The sequence below is a fragment of the Anser anser genome, assembly GCF_964211835.1.
Source record: "Anser anser genome assembly, chromosome: 1".
Lineage (NCBI taxonomy): Eukaryota > Metazoa > Chordata > Aves > Anseriformes > Anatidae > Anser > Anser anser.
In genome coordinates, this window is record NC_139720.1 from 29,987,639 (window position 1) to 30,006,300 (window position 18,662).

The window sequence follows — 18,662 nt, forward strand, 5'->3', positions numbered from 1 at the left end:
ATGGTTTTAAACTAAAAGAGGAAGATTTAGATTAGATGTTTGGAGGAAATTCTTCACTCAGAGGGTGGTGAGGCACTGGAACAGGTTGCCCAGAGAGGTTGTGGATGCCCCATCCCTGGAGGCGTTCAAGACCAGGTTGTACGAGGCCCTGGGCAACCTGATGTAGTGGGTGGCATACCTGCCCATAGCAGGGGGGTTGGAACTGGATGATCTTTAAGGTCCCTTCCAACTCAAGCCGTTCTATGAATCATGAATCATTCTATGAAAAGCATAGAGTACATTTGTATACCAAAAAAAAAAAAAAAAAAAGGACAAGATTCTGCCCTCAAATGTTATGCCCAACAGCCATCTCATGGAATATGAGTTGTGCTCACATGCAAAAAGACGAAATTGTAAACCTTTTGACCTGTAAAGTGTATTACATGAATTCTACAATGCTTTCTTTATAGAGTCTAGGGCTGAAAGACATGCATAGAGAAGAGAATCATCACTGCTATTTCAACACTAGCATTAAATATTTCTCTTTGAGGTTTGTCTGTCCTTGACCAGTGCAAAATCCATGTTTAATCCATGTTTATTCTACTTTTAAAATGAGCATATTCCTTTTTCTCTGATGAGGTTCTGAAGTACAACTAAGTAAGTATCAGGAAAGCTGTAAGATTTTTTTTTTGTTTTTGTTTGTTTGTTTCCTAATTATTTGGTTAGCTTGAAAAGCAGCATACTGTTGTCCATACTGCTGCATACCTCATTTTGGGCATGCCACAATCCTCTTTTTCTTTTCTTTTTTTTTCTCTTTTTTTTATATATTTTTTTCTTTTTTCTTTTTTTTTCTGTTACAGAGATAACCTTCTCATTTGTTTCTCCTTCAAGGTGTACTGATGCAGATAATGTAGTTGCTAGCCTTAAAAAGATGAATAAGGTAATTTTTGCACTGTTGTGATGCCACTGGAAACTGCGTTTAGTGAGTTTAGTCCTTGAGAAAGAATATATATATATATAGGCTCACTTTTGTGTGTTGATTTCTTCCTTGTCTTTTGCCTTACTATTGATAGAAGAGACTCTTACTATCCTACTTGTCCTTGTTCTGGCAGCTAGCGCTCAGGTCATCCCACATGATGGAGAGTGAAATACGTACATTCTTCTGTAGGAGTTCAGTTCTTGCTTTTTCATCTGTAACAACAGGCAAAACTGAAGAGATCAGCCATTAATACCTTGTTATTAATATGGGACTGTTTAAGTTTGTTTCCTTCTCTCTGTGAACCTGAGAGCTGTCTCTTTGGCTACCAACAATTTTTGTCTGATTAAATCCAGTCTGTTCAAGGACTGGCAAGGTGATACGTTATGCCAAATGTCATGGAGAAGCCTATTGTTGCATTGGTCTTGGGAAATCTCCATATGCCATGCAGATTTACACTTAGATTAAAAAAAAAAAAAAGTTGGGTTGAACTGTCAAAAGGAATCAACCAGTATATTTTATGATAATGACTTGGAAAGTAGCTTTGTGTCATGTGTGGACATTTTGAAGCAGTAAGTAGTATCTAGGGCAAGAGTTATCGCCTTCCTTCACCCTTGATTTAGCACTGAGCAATGGAAGACTATCTCCTGTAGGTACAGCTGTCCTCAGCATTTCTGTTTTCCCTTGAGTTCTAGCCAGGACGCACAATGAGTTGTGAATTCCGAGTAGTGCTTAGAACTCAATAATCTGTAGATCTTGGTGGTGTGTTTAACGGGTAATTTAATGGGAAGGAAAAGTAGGATTATTTATGATAGCTGTTCTAAGAAGGTGTTTCAGTATGGACGTATCTTTCCATGTACTTTCCTTTCATTCATTTCTGTTTTAGTGGACAATTTCCGCTTCAGGAAATCCTGTTAGATGATTGAGGTGTTATGTGACTATATACTTTGAGTGGGTGGGAGAAAGTCAATGAATTCAGTTTGCGGGGGGAAGTTCCAAGTTCCCATCTACCATTAGAGGGTATATTTTGTAGACGTGGATGCAAATGGTCTTGGATCAAGAAACTACAATTATTATAATAAATAATATCTTGTTCTTTTGAGCATTTATTCTAATTTTCTCTTTGCACCTGAATACATCCAGCATATAGCTTTGTGATTCCCAAAAGCATTATGGCTATTTGGAGCACAGCATGAAATTGTCATCAACACGAATAAGGAACAATAGCTACATAAGGATAAGGCAGATGGAGTAGTTTTCCACTCTTCTAAACTGTAATGTTAAAAAGAACATCATCTATTTTAGGATCAGGAATAGGCCATCTGCCCAAATTGCCTGCCCTTTCAGCTTTACCTTACTCCCACATTACTGTCATTATTTTCATCTGAATGTCATTACATTTTTATGCTGTATTTCTCTGAAAGATACTTCATGTCATTAGCTGATTTGTTTTACACCAGGGTTTTCTTTAAGAATTCCAGGTCTTTCTTTAATATTTGTATTTTACTATTCATGTGTTTTGCTTCCAAATATGATGTTTGCTTGCTAATTTCATTATTAAGTCAGACAACATCTGTCCTTACTGGCAGTGTTGGAAATGATGTGACAGCCTGGCAACAATAGTAGCAGGAAATAAGCAAAGGACTAACAGGGATCATGAAAGGCAGAGGAGGCAGCAAGGCCAAGAAAAGGACTTTGGGCCAAAAGGGTGTAAAAATAATTGAAGCTGAGAGAAAGAAAAAAAACCAAAACACTTGAGCAAGTGAACGAGATAAGTAAAAAACATTTTTTTAGCAGCCAGAGGAATTTTGTTTGTAGTTTTCATCTGTCTCTGAAGGGAAAAATGATTCAGTTGCTTTGAAGACTATTGATTTACAGACTTGAATGTCTTTGTGGGTTGAGCAAGAGAAGGAATTAAACATTTTCCAATGGAACTTTTTAAAATCTGAAACTGTTGGTTCAATGAATATCAGTTGTTCTGCAAGAATGTCAACACTTCATATCTGCATTTCTTTTTATGTTTTTTATTAATACATGTTATGTAAATACCCGCCTTTGATCTGTTACAATAATTTGGCAAATGAGAATGGAAGGCTTTCTTCCTAAATTTCTAAAGAAATCCTTAAAACCATTTTAATGTTCCAAGTACTGTGGACGTTTTTTTTTTTTTTTTCTTTTTTTTTTTTCTTTTTTTTTTTTTTCCTCCCCAAATAAACTGAAATACATTCCTATCTGAGTCAAGAAAATGCAATCTAGGGAACTGAACTGCCATCCCAGTTGGGTGCTGAAAGTAAGAGTTTCATTTATGGTGAATAGAAATGAGCTCCACTAACTGTAAAATCACAATTTAGATAAAATTTTCTTTGTGTACATGATTGTTCTGAGTATGTTCATTCATTGTTCTGTTCATTCATTGTTCATTCATAGTTATGTAGTTATGTTACATAAACATCTAGAGGTGGTGTTTTTTTTTGTTTGTGGTTTTTTTTTTTTTTTTTTTTTTTTTGTGCTCTGGGATACCATAGATCCCAGTACATACAACGTTGACAAGACCTATGAGAGATAGGAAGATAGGTGTTCTTTGGAACAGCAACTGAATGTCAGAAGGGATGCACCCAAAAGCTTTCAAAATGAAACAGCATATTTGTGTTCTGTTATACCTTTGTCCTCAATGTTATACCTAATATCATCAATTAGCTTTAGCAGGTACAGGAGTTTACAGGTTATCCGAATTGTTGTAACCAAATACTAAATTGTTTATCTATCTGTAAAGATAGACTTTATTATTCTTTTCTTGGCATTAATTAAATATATAAACTACTTTGTACTCAATTTTTGTGGTTGTAATTCTAGAAATGGAAATTAAACAGTTGTAGTTTATGTTTTGTTCATATTTGGTAGCTCTGACAATTGATCATAATTTCTTAAGCAGACAAGGACAAAAGCAATTCATTTTTTTTTGTTTGTTTTGTTGGGGGGAAAGGTTGGGAGGGGGAACAGTTGAGGTTAATGGTTACTTGTAGTATTTCTTTTACAGTTGCATTCTTTGAAGATCAGGCTACTTCATATATATATATATATATCTAAATTGAAATTGTAAAGAATTCAACATAACTGCAGCTTTATATCTTTCTAAGAATATCATAGCTAAGCAGGTAGGCAAGTCAGTGCCTGTCTGTACACTACTACTCTCACTATAGAAATGAAATACTACTTAATGTAAACACAACAGTAAGATGAAGTGTTTCAATGTGTGTATACAGTGTAGTTAGTCTCTTTTTATAGGGTCAGTTTTCGTTATTTGTTACTACTTCTACTGTATGCTTATGCTATTTACAAATTATGTCTGTAACTTTTGTCTCAAAATACTGAATCATGGACAGAATTTAGTATGATACAATATATTGTTTTTTCACTGACCTGTAATTCAAACATGTAAGAGGATTCAACTCCTTCAGAACTTCTATTGAATTTTCAGTGAATACGTCAGTTCTCAGTTTGACAGCACAGTTATCATAGAATATCCCGAGTTGGAAGGGACTCATAAGGATCATCAAGTCCAACTCCTGGCACTGCACAGGTCTGCCCAAAAGTTTAGACCATGTGACTAAGTGCACAGCCCAATCTCTTCTTAAATTCAGACAGGCTTGGTGCAGTGACTACTTCACTGGGCAGCCTGTTCCAGTGTGCAACCATACTTTCGGTGAAGAACCTCTTCCTGATGTCCAGCCTAAACTTCCCGTGCCTCAGCTTAACACCGTTCCCACGGGTCCTGTCACTGGTGATAACGGAGAATAGGTCACCTGCCTCTCCACTCCCCCTCGCGAGGAAGTTGTAGACTGCGATGAGGTCCCCCCTCAGCCTCCTCTTCTCCAGGCTGAATAGGCCCGGTGACCTCAGCCGCTCTTCATATGCTTTCCCCTCTAGGCCCTTCACCATCTTTGTCGCCCTCCTCTGGACACTCTCCAACAGTTCAATGTCCTTTTGTACTGTGGTGCCCAGAACTGCACACAGTACTCGAGGTGAGGCCGCACCAGCGCAGAGTAGAGCGGGACAATCACCTCCCTCGACCGACTAGCGATGCCATGCTTGATGCACCCCAGGATACTGTTGGCCCTCCTGGCCGCCAGGGCACACTGCTGGCTCATATTCAACTTGCTGTCAACCACAACCCCCAGATCCCTCTCTGCAGGGCTGCTCTCCAGCGTCTCATCGCCCAGTCTGTACGTATAGCCAGGGTTGGCCAGTCCCAGGTGCAGGACCCAGCACTTGCTTTTGTTAAACTTCATGTGGTTGGTGATCGCCCAGCTCTCCAATCTGTCCAGATCTCTCTGCAAGGCCTTTCCACCCTCATCCGAGTCCACAACTCCTCCAAGTTTGCTGTCGTCTGCAAATTTGCTCAAAACACCTTCTAGTCCTACATCCAAATCATTTATAAAGACATTGAAGAGGACTGGTCCTAAAATGGAGCCTTGACGGACCCCACTAGTGACCATCCACCAGCCAGATGTGGCCCCATTTACCACAACCCTTTGAGCCCTGCCTGTCAGCCAACTGCTCACCCATTGCATGATGTTTTTGTTTAGCTGTATGCTGGACATTTTGTCCAGTAGGATCCTACAGGAAACTGTGTCAAAAGCTTTGCTGAAGTCCAAAAAGATCACATCAGCTGGTTTCCCTTGATCGACTAGATGGGTGATCTTATCATAAAAAGAAATCAAATTTGTTAGGCAGGACCTACCCCTCATGAACCCACGTTGGCTGGGACCAATGACTGCATTGTCCCCCAGGTGTGCTTCAATAACTTCAAGGATCATCCTCTCCATAATTTTACCAGGCACTAATGAGAGACTGACAGGCCTGTAATTGCTAGGGTCTTCTTTCTTACCCTTCTTGAAAATTGGCACAACATTTGCCAGCTTCCAGTCTACCGGGACCTCTCATGAGTTCTAATGAGATAGGTTATGGTCATGTACTTTAACATTCCAGTCATGCAGATCTCACCAGATGTCAGTAATCAGGTTTCACTCATCTTGAATTTATCTATATACATGTCTAAATACAATTATTTTCTTTAAAATCCAACTTCTAAAACTATCATATGGATAATTTAAGTATTTTTTCATTTTATTCTCATGACCTTTGGCATCTTGGTTTCAGTTTTGGTTCTCAGTGTCTAGATTTTACGGTCACAGAATGTTTAGGCAATCTTTCTCCTTTTTTGATAATACTTCTCATTTTGTTGTTGTTGTAGCATAGTATTTATTCCCCAGGTATTTCTTTAGCTTGGAAGATTGGTTCAGGTTTTTTCAAATGGTGTACAACTGTAAGCTATTCAAATTAAACATTTGGTAGGGCAACCAACTGACCTGCGAAACCAATTGGTTAGGGAGGTAAACCAGTATTCCAGAAAAAATGTAATTTTTATTTCCTGCCTAGCATTTTATGGCAAACACCTTTCCACTGTTGCTCACAGGTATTTTAAAAAGATCATTTTCTTAATGGTATATATTGCTACCCCTCCAATTTTATTTAAGATTCTGTAAGCTGTGTTGTGATGAAGTATCATGATCTAAAGTAGACAAGATCAGTATTTTTTAACTCAGTGTATATTTCTAGTTATCTTGTTTATAACCTCTACAAAAACAGTATGCGGTTGTTAATCGCATACCATACAGATTTTCTCATCTTTAGCATAAGACAAATTGTTAGTCTTGTGTTCAATGTCTATTCTCTCTCTTCTGTTTAACTATATCCTTAAAAATGTCTTATTCGCTTTTCATACTGATTGTACATTTTCTGCTATGTAGAGTTTCTTGTCAAGAGTCTGTTTTTACTCTATTCAGTTCATTAACAGAATTATTTTTCTCCTTTAAGTTTGATGGAGTGATTCTTTCCAAATTTTTCTCCTTAATTCTTCAGGAATTGTTCATTATGTGAACTTATTTTCTAGACTATATAGGCATTTCCCTAAAATGTTTCTTCTGGCTTCATAGTAACAAAGACTACTTGATAACTGTTGATCATTGCGTCTTTTCTCTGGGCAGCACAAGATTGAGGAAGAAATCTTTTTATTAGTGAATTTTGGAAATGGAAATTTCCTTTTAGAATGGAAATCAACATTTGTTCTGCGATCTTTTATTTATTATTTTTTTTAAGCTACTATTTGGAGTTGTTTCACATTGTTGTTGCTAGAATAGAAGTTTAAATGTACATATGTATGTTAGCATTTTGGCTGTGTTAGCTGATGGAATTTTGGAATTGATATTTATAAATATTTTACCAAGTAGTAAATGCTTAATATTTCCATGAATAGAACACGGTAATTTTCAGTCTGGTAGCTGACAGAAAGACGTAAGGTAACTGAATTCAAACACTGGATGTCTTATGTTTTGGGTATTGCCTAGCCAGACTTTTCAAACACTGATCTTGCCTTCTCCTTTCTTTTGTTAGTAACATGTTTCGGAGTGATTTTTGCTGTCAAATGCCAAGTTAAAATTAATCCTATTTTGAGCTACTGTTTTCTGGTATGAATAATCAGTAAGTAGTGCTTTTAATGTGTTGGAGTCCTTAGAGAAAACTGTTAAATAAGAAGGAAACACAGGTGTGTAGCAATACTTTTTTCTGAAGAAATTAATTTTCTGAAGAAATTAAATATAGCTAGTTTCTAGTTCCTGCTTCTGTTAAAGAGAGTAAACAACCCAGCTAATTAAGAAATAAATGAGTTGAATATAGAGACTTGAAACAATACTAAACTAAAATATAGGTAAATCTTCTGAAAGTTCTGCAAAAGTCATAAGTTTGTGTGATAAGTTTTGCAGTGGCTGGTCATGTAACAAAATTTCCTGAAGAACAGATAATTTGTTCTGAATTGTTCTAATTGTTCTGAATTTGTTCTAAAAGGATGTATACTCAATACTTGCTGTCGTTTTTTTTTAAACATGGTCAAGTCAAATGCCATATGTTCCCAAGTACTACCGTGCTCACTGTGCTCTAAAAAATTCAGCAAGGTTACCTGCAAAACTCAGAGCAGTCATTTAGAACCACAAGTGTTTTATATAGAATGTGTAAGTGTGAAGCAAAGTATTAATGATAGGAAAATATAAACCTGCACAAAAAGGTCACAAATTCATATTTTAAGTTTGATTTCTGCTTTCTTGTGATTTGCAAACAGAGGGGGAATTGGCATGAAATTGAGTTAGTTTGAATGTGATTTTCATGAAGTAACTCTCTCTTTTTTAAACTCTCTTTATCAGAATTAGAGGAGTTTCCTAGAATTTAAAAGGCCCTTGTACTTTGTTTTTCCTTTGGGCATCTTGCGCCAACTACCTACCTGCTTATCTTAGAGGAATGTAGGAAAGCTGTATACAGAAAATGAAAGTCTGAAATGTAAAGGTCTACCAGCAGAGTGCTTTGTTTAGTTTACTGTATTTACTTCTTCATGCTGTAATGCATAACATTGAAGACTGGACTTTATAACTTAAATAGTTTAAAATAGTTTATTTTTATAGCAGTAAGTGGATGTTTGGTGATTTATACAAAATAAGCACCTATCTCTGTGTTAGTAAGATATAAAATGGTAATGTCAGAATAAAACTTCTGATTAACTTAAAATGGGATACAAATAAACTGAAGTTAATAAAAAAACAGGAAAAAAAATAGGCCTTTGCCTTGTGTGGAAAACAAACAAACAAACAAAAACAAAAAACAACTTCCCTGTAAATGAAGAGATTATTAAAAAGTTTACTATACCACCAGTAGGAAGCTCTTCCAGTAGTTTTGTTTGTTTGTTTTACAGGGGCTGTTTGGCTGGGAAAAAATCTGTTTAGAATTTTTTTTTTACATGTCTGTAAAGTAATGTAAGTTAAATATATACTAAAATATTGCGGCTGAAAAGATGATTTATAAATTCATATGTTTATGGAGTAATATATCTGCAGAAGGAACAGCTATCCATTTTTACTTATTGCTACACAATCCCGTTGCTTGCCTGTAGCTTCATTGGGGATTTTAATGTGAAGAATGTATTTGGTCATGGAGAAATAATGAACCGTTTCAGAGATTTGTTAGGCTAGTATCTTGGAGAGTTTCTATGTAGATGTTAAAGATGTTATCTTTATATGGATGGGAGGTGGCTCACAGTAGTGCCATTCTGAGCATTGCCATGTGTTATGCATAAAATATTATGAAATAGATATAATGAAATAAAGGTCTGCAGGCTGGCTAACATGTTTCTAATGGAACACAGGTATTTCACACACACACACGGTGTGTATATAATAAAAGGGTTAAAAATGGTGTGTGTATAATAGAAGGATAAAACAACCATTAATTAATCAATATACATATTTAAATCTGTTTTACGTGAGTTTTAATGGCTTCACAACCAACATGCTTTTAGCCTTTGACATATTCTTACTGTAAATAGAATGATTTCAAAATGTCACTACGTGCCTGTTAGAAACATGTAAATTTTCAACTTAAATTCAAAGTGTCAATGGAATACTGAAGAATTGCAATACTGTTGATGTATATGTTCATGAATAAATGGATGTTGGTATTATCTTGAATGCATTAGTAAGTATGTCTATTAAAAGTTTTAATCTAATTTTGCATGTGTTTCATTCTGCAGATTTTTTTGGTAAGAGTGAGAACTCTTTGAAGGAATATCCCTGTTCTGGTTATTATAGTTGTATTCCTCCTCTGTACCAATTAGATAAGCAACCCTAAAAAATTCTCAAATATTTTATTGGATGAACTATATAAAATCCTGTGATCTTGTAACCTATTGTAGAGAAACTGTTGACCTTGCTCATATGGACATTTTCCTAGTATTTCTTCAAGTGGCACTTTTAAGTGAAGGTATACTTGCACAAATAAACAATATTACTCAATTTAATTATGATTAATTACAAGAGATTCATCTTTGTGATTGTTTGGTTACCAAAGTGCTTCCAAAGTGTGTTTTTTTTTTTTTTTTTTTTTTTCCTACTGAAAACAAAAGCTCAGCTTATTCTTTAAGAGAAAGGAAAGTGCAAAGTTGTAAAATGTCTTCTTCAAGGTCATGGGAGAGGAGGATTGCAAAGGTACTTTAACAAAATGCAGTTGTATTTTTCTTTTTGAGAGATAGGTGAAAACATATGCATCTGAGCAATTAGAAATAGAATAATCAATTTCTTCTTAAAATGTTATGTATATTTTCATTTGATATCAGTATAAAGTATGGAATTATTCAAATAATTAGTTACTCAGCAGGTTAGTATGAAAATTCTATATACCAATGCATTTGGTCTATCGAGAAAAAAATTTGGTGAGATATTTAAATAAAGCAAGTATAATCTGTATTTATTCAGTGGGGCAGGAAGTGTGAAATTTTCATATCAGTGCTCCCAGTTAGACTTGTATTCATGTGCTGTTTTATAACACTCTGTGGAGCTGTTTTTGCATGAAAGAAATGAGATTCTTGTTTCTAAGCTCTAATAAGTAAGTTCTAAATGTAACTTGATTCTAGAGGTAGGCATGCAAGGTATATCCACAAAGTTCTTGTTACCGTGTACCATGTGCACAGTGAAGGCTGTGGTGATGGGTACCTGTTTTTCATAAACAAATCCCCTCCAGAAGGTCTGTCCATGGTGCTGAAATCTGACATGCCCATTCGGCATCTTCATCTGATATATTTCAATGTGCCTGTGTGTGCAGCAGAGATTCATCGAGTTTGTTATTTTTTTTTTTTCTTCAGCGAAGCATATAAAATCTATGAATATCCTATTGTTTGATAGTTTATAATTAACATCAGGTTGTTCTTTCTGCCTTTGACAACTTTGAAAACAACCTTTGTGATTTTGAAATCCTGGGATTTAATTATAAAAAGGACATCTTTAACATGAAAGTATGTTATTCATTAGCAGTAGGTAAAATGAAATGATTTTTCCATGTTGTAAATGTTTGAAGACCAATAATATTTTGAAAGTATGTAAAAAAAGACACACTATAAATAAGTGGAAAAGTTAATGTCTATGCACAAGAAGTAGCTCGTCTGCTTCTACCTCCAAAAATCTTGTCAGTGATTCCACATAAATGTTTACTTCAGACAAGTCTATAAAAAATGTAAGTTATTATAGAGTTTAAAAAATATAAAGTTTACTAATGACTTACAAGAAATATTCATCACTCCTATTTTTACTGTGTAATTCAAGCTACCTATTCATCCAATAAATATTTAATTCCCTAAGTACAATTTACAATGATAACTTTTTTTTTTTCATTTTCCCTATTTGTATATATAACTATCAACTGAAATAACAAAATTTTTGCTACCAATTTCTTTGTTTGGAGTCACCATATTTTTTCATCAGCTATCTTTACAGTCAGATATCTTTTCTGTACTGGACTTAGGAGTAGTCACTTTTTTCATCCTAACAGAATTGGTTTTAGCTTGTAATCAACATTCTGATCAACAGGTTTTTGTGCACATTTTCTGCTTATGGGCCCAGTCCTACTCCCGTGAGAACTTTAACTTCAATATAAGTAGAGTCAGGTATTCAATGTTCTCTTTTAGTCTCGTTTCATTTCATTTCTACTAATAATGTTTCTGTCAGTCATTTATTGCTTGTTACACTGTGAAAGCTGGGGAGGTTTATAAGCTAGTCAGTTGTTGTTATTGCTGAACAGAAGTGTGCAGGTCCAGAAAGAAATCCTTAATATCATCTAAACTGTTCAAACTAGCCAAGTTCACTCTATCACCAGCCTAAAGTTTAGACATTACTAATAAATGAATAACCATTTTGACTGAAGACAAAATATTGAATTTACATTTTCTGGGTCTAAAAATTGCATTTAGTTTTCAGGTTTCTGGGGAGGTATCAAAGCAATTCAAAATGTGCTTTAAGCAGTAGCTAATAGCCTGTTACTCTATCAGTCTCATACCTCCTTTCTGCACTTCTCTCTTCCTCCTCCCACAGTGAGCAACATGTAAAATACAACATTATTACTTAACAATATGGGTAAGTACTTTGTGAAAGTGTTTATTGTGTAGTTCATTGCAGTTGTACAGCCTAAAAACAGCAAAAATAACCTATGTGCTCAGATTGGCGTTTCAACAGGAGAATATGTAAGGAAATATTTTATCAGACTTTATAATGAATTTGTTTATTGTTAGACAAGAGCTCCCAGAATATGTTTTGGAAACAAACAAGACAAAAACTGTTTTGATTTTAATCAAAAATGTATTTTCCTCATAAAAAAATTTTACATACTCACTGTGTCTACTCTACAGAATTTGTCCATTTCATTACACCATGTGTCAATCCTAGTATATCTGTTCACTGCAAAAACTCGTGGCTAGTGTGTGTAATACAGCACAGGAGGAGGTATTGCTCAGTTCCACTACTTTTATGTATTAATAATTAAAAAAAAATACAGAAAATGTGGCTACTTTCACTGTATTCCAGACTTAAAAGTCTCATGAAAGTTCTAGAAAATGAAGTTAATCGTATTTGGTTGGTAGAATACCCTTAGAAGCCATATTTAAAATTCTTCTCTTATGCTGAGGCAGTACATATTCCCATTTGTCAGCAGCAGCAAAGTCCAGGCATCTGATTTCTAAATGAAATACTTTTTCTTGTTCCCTTTTTGTTCAGCACAAATGCAGTCATGTGATTTTTATTTCAGAAATTGATTGATATTTATGACATATTGGTTGGTACACCTATTACAGTTGCTTTTACTTCCATTGCTGTGCTTTTTTCTTTGCCCATGTCCCAAAGACTGATTAAAGGAGGATAAAGCTCGTTGAGTGAAAAGGACTGCTTCTTCAGGTAATTCTTTAGATAGCTGTGTCCGACGTCATAGTTTGTCTCTCGTGAGACGCAGCTGTAGAGATATACCACAGAGATGATTCCCAGAAGAGTACCAAGGCAGACAAGGAATCCTATTATGTTGTTCTTTTCATAGCGTTTCACTGCTAAGTCCAGTCCTTTTGTGGTTACATTGACACATTGTTTCTTATTTTGTGGATAGATAGTGGGAATATCTATACAAATCTTGTATTCAGTTGATGGATTTAAATGCGTAAGGTTGTATACCTGTATATCAGATGGTACTCGAGCGCTCTGCGCAGCCTGAGAGTTTTCAGCTTTCAGAAAAGCAGTCCATCTAACGCTGGACTTCAGAATTTTAGAACTTGCTTTCCATGAAACCAAAACAGAATTAGATTTTATATCTTTTATTTTAATGTTCAAAGGTCCATTGCTGTCCTGAGGGAAAGAGCCATCCACTTTAATCATGACTGACTTTAGGTCTGCCCCAACTAAATTTGTTGCTATGCATGTGTATAAGCCACTTTCTTTTTGTGTTACATCACTTATGTCTAATGTTCCTTCAGAGTGAATGTAGTACTTATTAGAAATAGTATTAGGCAAAAGTTTGTGTCCTGATGGCGTTATCCAGTAGATTTCAGGTTCTGGTTCTGCTGTTGCTCTGCAGTGTAAGGAAACATGGCTGCCAGTTTTCAAATCCAGAGTAGATGGAAAGCTTTCAGGAGCTATAAGAGGGAGACAGATTTCCATCATTTCTCGGAAGTGTATCTGTCTGACGTTCTGGCCTTGGAATTCGGGAGGGTCTACACAAAACAGAGACTCCGGCTCCATGAAGCGAATATTTGTTTTATTCATGTTAATCCAGCGGATGACACAATCACATCTAATGGGGTTGCTGTGTATACTGACTTCCTTCAGGTTAGGCAATGATTCAATTGTGCTGCGGTACAGGGCACTCAGCGCGTTGCTGTTGAGCATGAGTGATTCCAGCTTGGGAAGTCTGTAGAATGCATTTGGATGAATGTATGATAATCTGGGGTTGTTGGTAGCTTCTATTTTTCTTAAATCTGGCAAATTATCAACAGCAAGGCTATCTATGGAAATCAGTTCAGGCATGTTATTAATTCCTAACTCTTTTAGGTGCAGCATATTGCTAAAGTCTCCTCTTCGTATTCTGTTAATGGGATTCTTATTTAGGTCCAGAAATTTAAGATTTGTAACCTTTTGAAGAGCAATGTGGGGCACTCTAGCAAATCTATTGTCATAAAAGGAAATGCTTTCTAAGTTGTCAAGGCCAGCCAAGGCATTATCTGGTATTTCAGTGAGATTTATTCCAGCTAAAACTAGGCTGCGCAGATTGGTAAGGGCCTTGAAGTTCATATTTTCGATTCTGATTATTGGATTTTCTCCAATCATGAGAATCTCCAGATTAGGAATAGCTTCAAACCACTTACTGTTGATCATTTGCAGACCATTTGAATTGAGATGAAGTCTGAGAAGATTATTGAGGCCTATGAAAGCTCCAGGTGCAATCACAGAAAGCAGGTTATGATTAATATAAAGCTCTTGTAAATTGTGGAGTCCAGAGAGACATTCTTCAGGGAGTTCAGTAAGTTTGTTTTCTTCAAGGTACACAGAAAGCAACTGTGGTATCTTTGTAAGATTAATGCTGGCCACTGAGGATAAATTGTTCTGAGATAAATCTAGACCAGTTAAATTCACTGGAAAGTCTACTGAGTGTTCAATTTTTGCAATATTGTTAGTCTGTAGAAGTAAAACCTGTGTGTCAGCAGGCAGTCTGGCTGGAAAATTAAAAAGGCCTAAATCATTACAGTCCACTGTTGGAGCCTCCATATACACAGACTTGGGAGTGAACCAAGGTCTGATCTCACATATACATGACTCGGGGCAGTCTGCTTTTTTTTCTACAGCTTGTACTACTGCAGTGATAACTAGGCCAAGTAGAAAATTAATTTTGAGTTGCATGTCCTTCATCTTAGCTCAAATGTTCAGAAAAGTAACAGACCCCGTAAGTATTCCACGGTTATGGTTTTGCAATTCAGTATGACCCGGTCAATTGATAAAACACACACTTGCATTTGTCAAATGCTGATTGCGAAGGACTTTCTTCCTGAGGATAAGTGATAAATTTGCAACCAACTTGTCCAGTAGTAAGAGACATTTTGTGGAAATGAAGGTCACTCTGTCCTTGATGACATAAAATTGATAAGCTTTGTGAAGATGAAGCATGTATAGATGGTCATAGGAGATTAAGCAATTCATTTATTTAGTAGTATTAACTTCAAATCCCATGATTGATTAGTGTTTGCAGGAATGACAGGATGACCTAAAATATAAGAAGAGGAAATAATTAGTATAAGAAACTATAAAGTTATAAATTAATTTAGCCATCTCTTGCTATCTAGTGTTAATTATTGCAAGTAAGAAAAGAAAATGACTGTGGTGCCTAGAGTATTGTAGTGGTATCCGGATAGCATAAATGAAGTTAATATAGTAATATATCTTCAGACTTGTAGCTTGTCATACGTCCAGTGGAGCATTGCTCTGAAGAAAGATGAAGATCCATAAAGTATAAAGCAAAATATATCAGTGAGATATTTCTACATATTTTATGCCCCTTTAAAATATTTTTTTCTTACAGTTATCACTAGAAGCAGACTGAGTTCTGTTGGCTTTGAAAATGTAAACACTGAGCAAAATCCTACAGAGCATGAATATTTAACTTTTGAACATAAAATTTATAAATATAAAGAACATAATTTATGTTTAATCAAAGGAAAATTGAATGGTTGGATTAATACACATTCCTAATGATGGCATTCTTAGGCAAGCCTTTGAGATATTTATACAGATATTTACAAAATTGATAGTCCACTAATTTTATCATTTTCTAATTCCTTTTGTAGCTGATGTTTAGGAAGAAAACTTTCTCTTTTCTTTTCTTTTCTTTTCTTTTTTTTTTTTTTTTCCTCTCTCTCTCTCTTTAAAGCAATTAGAAAGGAATATGTACCTTGTATTAAATGTCTTGTCATTTTGGCAAATTTAGTCTAATTACTGGCTTGCTTATTTTGGCTTCAATAACTTCAATTGCAGGGAATAATAAAAACAGAAAATTGTCTTTAAAGTGATAAGAATATAAGAAAAAACAGCCAACACTAGCAGTTGCTTTTTCATCTGTAGCTCTGCAAGAATCTGAAATTTGCTATTAAGTTGCAGATTGTCTTCATATTCCAAATGATAATAAAGACTGGAGTTGTAGCATTCTGAAATGTCAAATGTGTCCTCTCTTCAGATTTTTGGTATCTCTTTACTTTTCCTGAGGAAAAATATCCTACTACAAGTGTACATTGTATTCCAAGTGATATAATTCAAAAGCTTCTGTGTTTTTATATATGAAGTAGTATACATTAGCTGCTGCATTTACTTCAGAATATAGACTATACACTAACTGTTACTAGACTTTGTCTCAGAAGGCTGCTATATGATACACATTTATGCCCTTTTTCCCTTTGGCTTTTGTATTAAAATTCACAATGACATTGTTTACAAACTGTAAGATGAGATCAATGCTTCATTGACATTGATAAATAACTTCTGAGATGTTGTTGGTATCGATAGACAGAATTACAAAAGTCAAGTGTCAAGGATTTGGATTTTAGATTTCCTTTGCAGGCTCAGGAGGATTGGACATGTTGATCAAATAGGCATTTCGTATCAGCTCAGAAGAAAGGTGTTGGACAATGTTGAGTATTGAAGAACATTTGGCAAATGTTTGTGGCTTCTGTGTTATGTACATTTTAAGACATTTAATATTTTATTTTAACACATAAGTATATCAAAAAAGTGAACAGACAATGTGTGAGGTAAACATACAGAAACATTCTGCTGTTTTGAGGATTAATAATATGTTTTTTGTGGAAATGGCCCAGTTTATACTGAAATGCAAAGCTATGTCGATAGAAATAGTAAAAATATAATCTGTTCCTTTGTTCTGGGAAATGAGATGAACTTGGGGCTTGCAGAAAAATAGAGATTTGCATTGGACAGCTAATGCCTATAACTTGCTCTTAGTTTAGTCATCAGAAGGCAAGGTGATGTGCCTTTATGGAGTACTGTCCCATTTACTAAAGGTCTCTCAGTAGAAATCATTCAATGCCAAATGCACAGATGTAATTTACTATATAGGCAGAGGAGAGGATTTGGAGGAGGAGGGGGAGCACTTTTTGAGTCCTGTTCCTGATGCAGTTTCTTAGGCACGTGTTCCATTGACTTCTGGAATTTTAATTGGATTGTATATTACAAATATATTTGTATGGCAAATACAAATTATTAGCTTCTAATAATTGAAATGTCATTGGAACTCTTACCTGAGTAATATAGATATTGAGGTTCAATAAATTGCTCCTGCAGATATCTAAGCTCAGCATTTAAATTCTCTTATGATGCTTAGGACTTCTGCTCAGTAGAGGTGCTGGGAAAGTATTTTCGGGGAGCATAACTATATAATTGACCTGCTTTTCTGCTCCACCCTGACATTTGCTGTTGGTCACTGTGAATGATAGGATGTAGACAGAGATGGACTTTTCATGTGTAAAGTACTAGGTACCTGAGATGCTGTACCAGGAAAAGTATGTATATTACTATGTTTTTGTGTGCATAAAACCAACATCAGTTAGCTTCTATGGGATTCTTGAGCCCAAAACAAGGACATTTGTGGACATTTTCACATCATATATTAATTAGACTGGGCTTTCTGCAAAAGGCGTCAAAAAGATGTGAGAGATCCAGGCTGAAATTCTTCTTTATCATTTAATCTGATGTCTTTCCTGTTTCTGGTGAATGCTTCAGCTAATAAGACACCAGCTCAAGCTCCTGTAGTGTTCTAGCATTAATCTTTCTTATTTCTCCAGTTGAAGTGCTTCTGCCACGTATAAAATATTCACTGGGGTTGAGTGCCTTGAATAACAGATTGTAGAATAATTTTCACTCTCTCCAAGCCTACGGAGTCATCATTCTGAAATACATTGTTTCACTTCATAAAGTTTTTTTGGTTTAAATAGTGTTATATTTGTGTATTATTTTATATGAAAATGATTTGCTGTTGACTTCATTCAAGGTATGGAATAAAAGAATATTTCTAGAGTAGTATGGGCATCCATGGTGGCTTGTGGGACACTATGAAAAAAAAAAAAAAGAGAGAAGCAGTGAAAGGCACAGGAAAAACAGTGTAGGATGGTTTGGATGGCAAAACATTTGCTTTGGTCTTTTTGTTTCTAATAGTATTATTTTGTGAATCTTCAATATACAATGTTGACAAAAATGTTAAGAAAGCATGGATTACTGATGTTAAGCTTTCTGGTCCCATTTGAAGAGATCAAAACCCAAAATGAAGTTAGGCAGTATGACTTTGCTCATGTCAACTGGTTGTATTGATTGTGTGAGTCTGTGTTCCTGTGTGTATGTAATTAATTTCTAACCTTGAGATGTGTACAAACCATTTTGAACTGAGAAGTGAGCTGCAGTTTACTGTAATAAAATAAACCTCATGTAAACTGCTATCTTGCACTCAAGACTATAAATTATAATTGAAGTTCAATTTCCTTGAAGAATGCAGCCTCACAGAGATAAATGTTTATACTGGAAAATAAGCATTTAACTTTGTGATACTTTGAACTTTGGGAACATGTTGATTCCCTTTCTTCATTAATATACTGATAACAGTAAATAAAGATTAAATTGAAATACTCTTACTAACTGTGACTTTCAGAATTTTTATTAATGCCTTCCAGTGCTTTAAAGCTAAGTGCTTTGTACCATCTGGAGCTTTATGTGAAAGTTTTGCATTTCAAATATCCAATTTTAAAGGTACC

At 35.2% G+C, this 18,662-nt stretch overlaps 2 protein-coding genes across 7 annotated transcripts in view; one reads left to right on the forward strand and one right to left on the reverse strand.

Annotated features, from left to right (window-relative positions):
- Nucleotides 1-18,662, forward strand: part of IMMP2L (inner mitochondrial membrane peptidase subunit 2) — a 464,509-nt gene that overhangs the window by 183,876 nt on the left and 261,971 nt on the right. The gene's annotated exons all lie outside the window — the stretch shown is intronic.
- The window catches only part of LRRN3 (leucine rich repeat neuronal 3), a 45,180-nt gene continuing 38,678 nt past the window's right edge, over nucleotides 12,161-18,662 (reverse strand). Inside the window, exon 2 of the mRNA XM_083800906.1 lies at nucleotides 12,161-15,118. Within this exon, the coding sequence (XP_083657032.1) occupies nucleotides 12,640-14,766 (2,127 nt within the window). The 5' untranslated portion in view covers nucleotides 14,767-15,118 and the 3' untranslated portion in view covers nucleotides 12,161-12,639. The remainder of the gene's footprint in view (nucleotides 15,119-18,662) is intronic.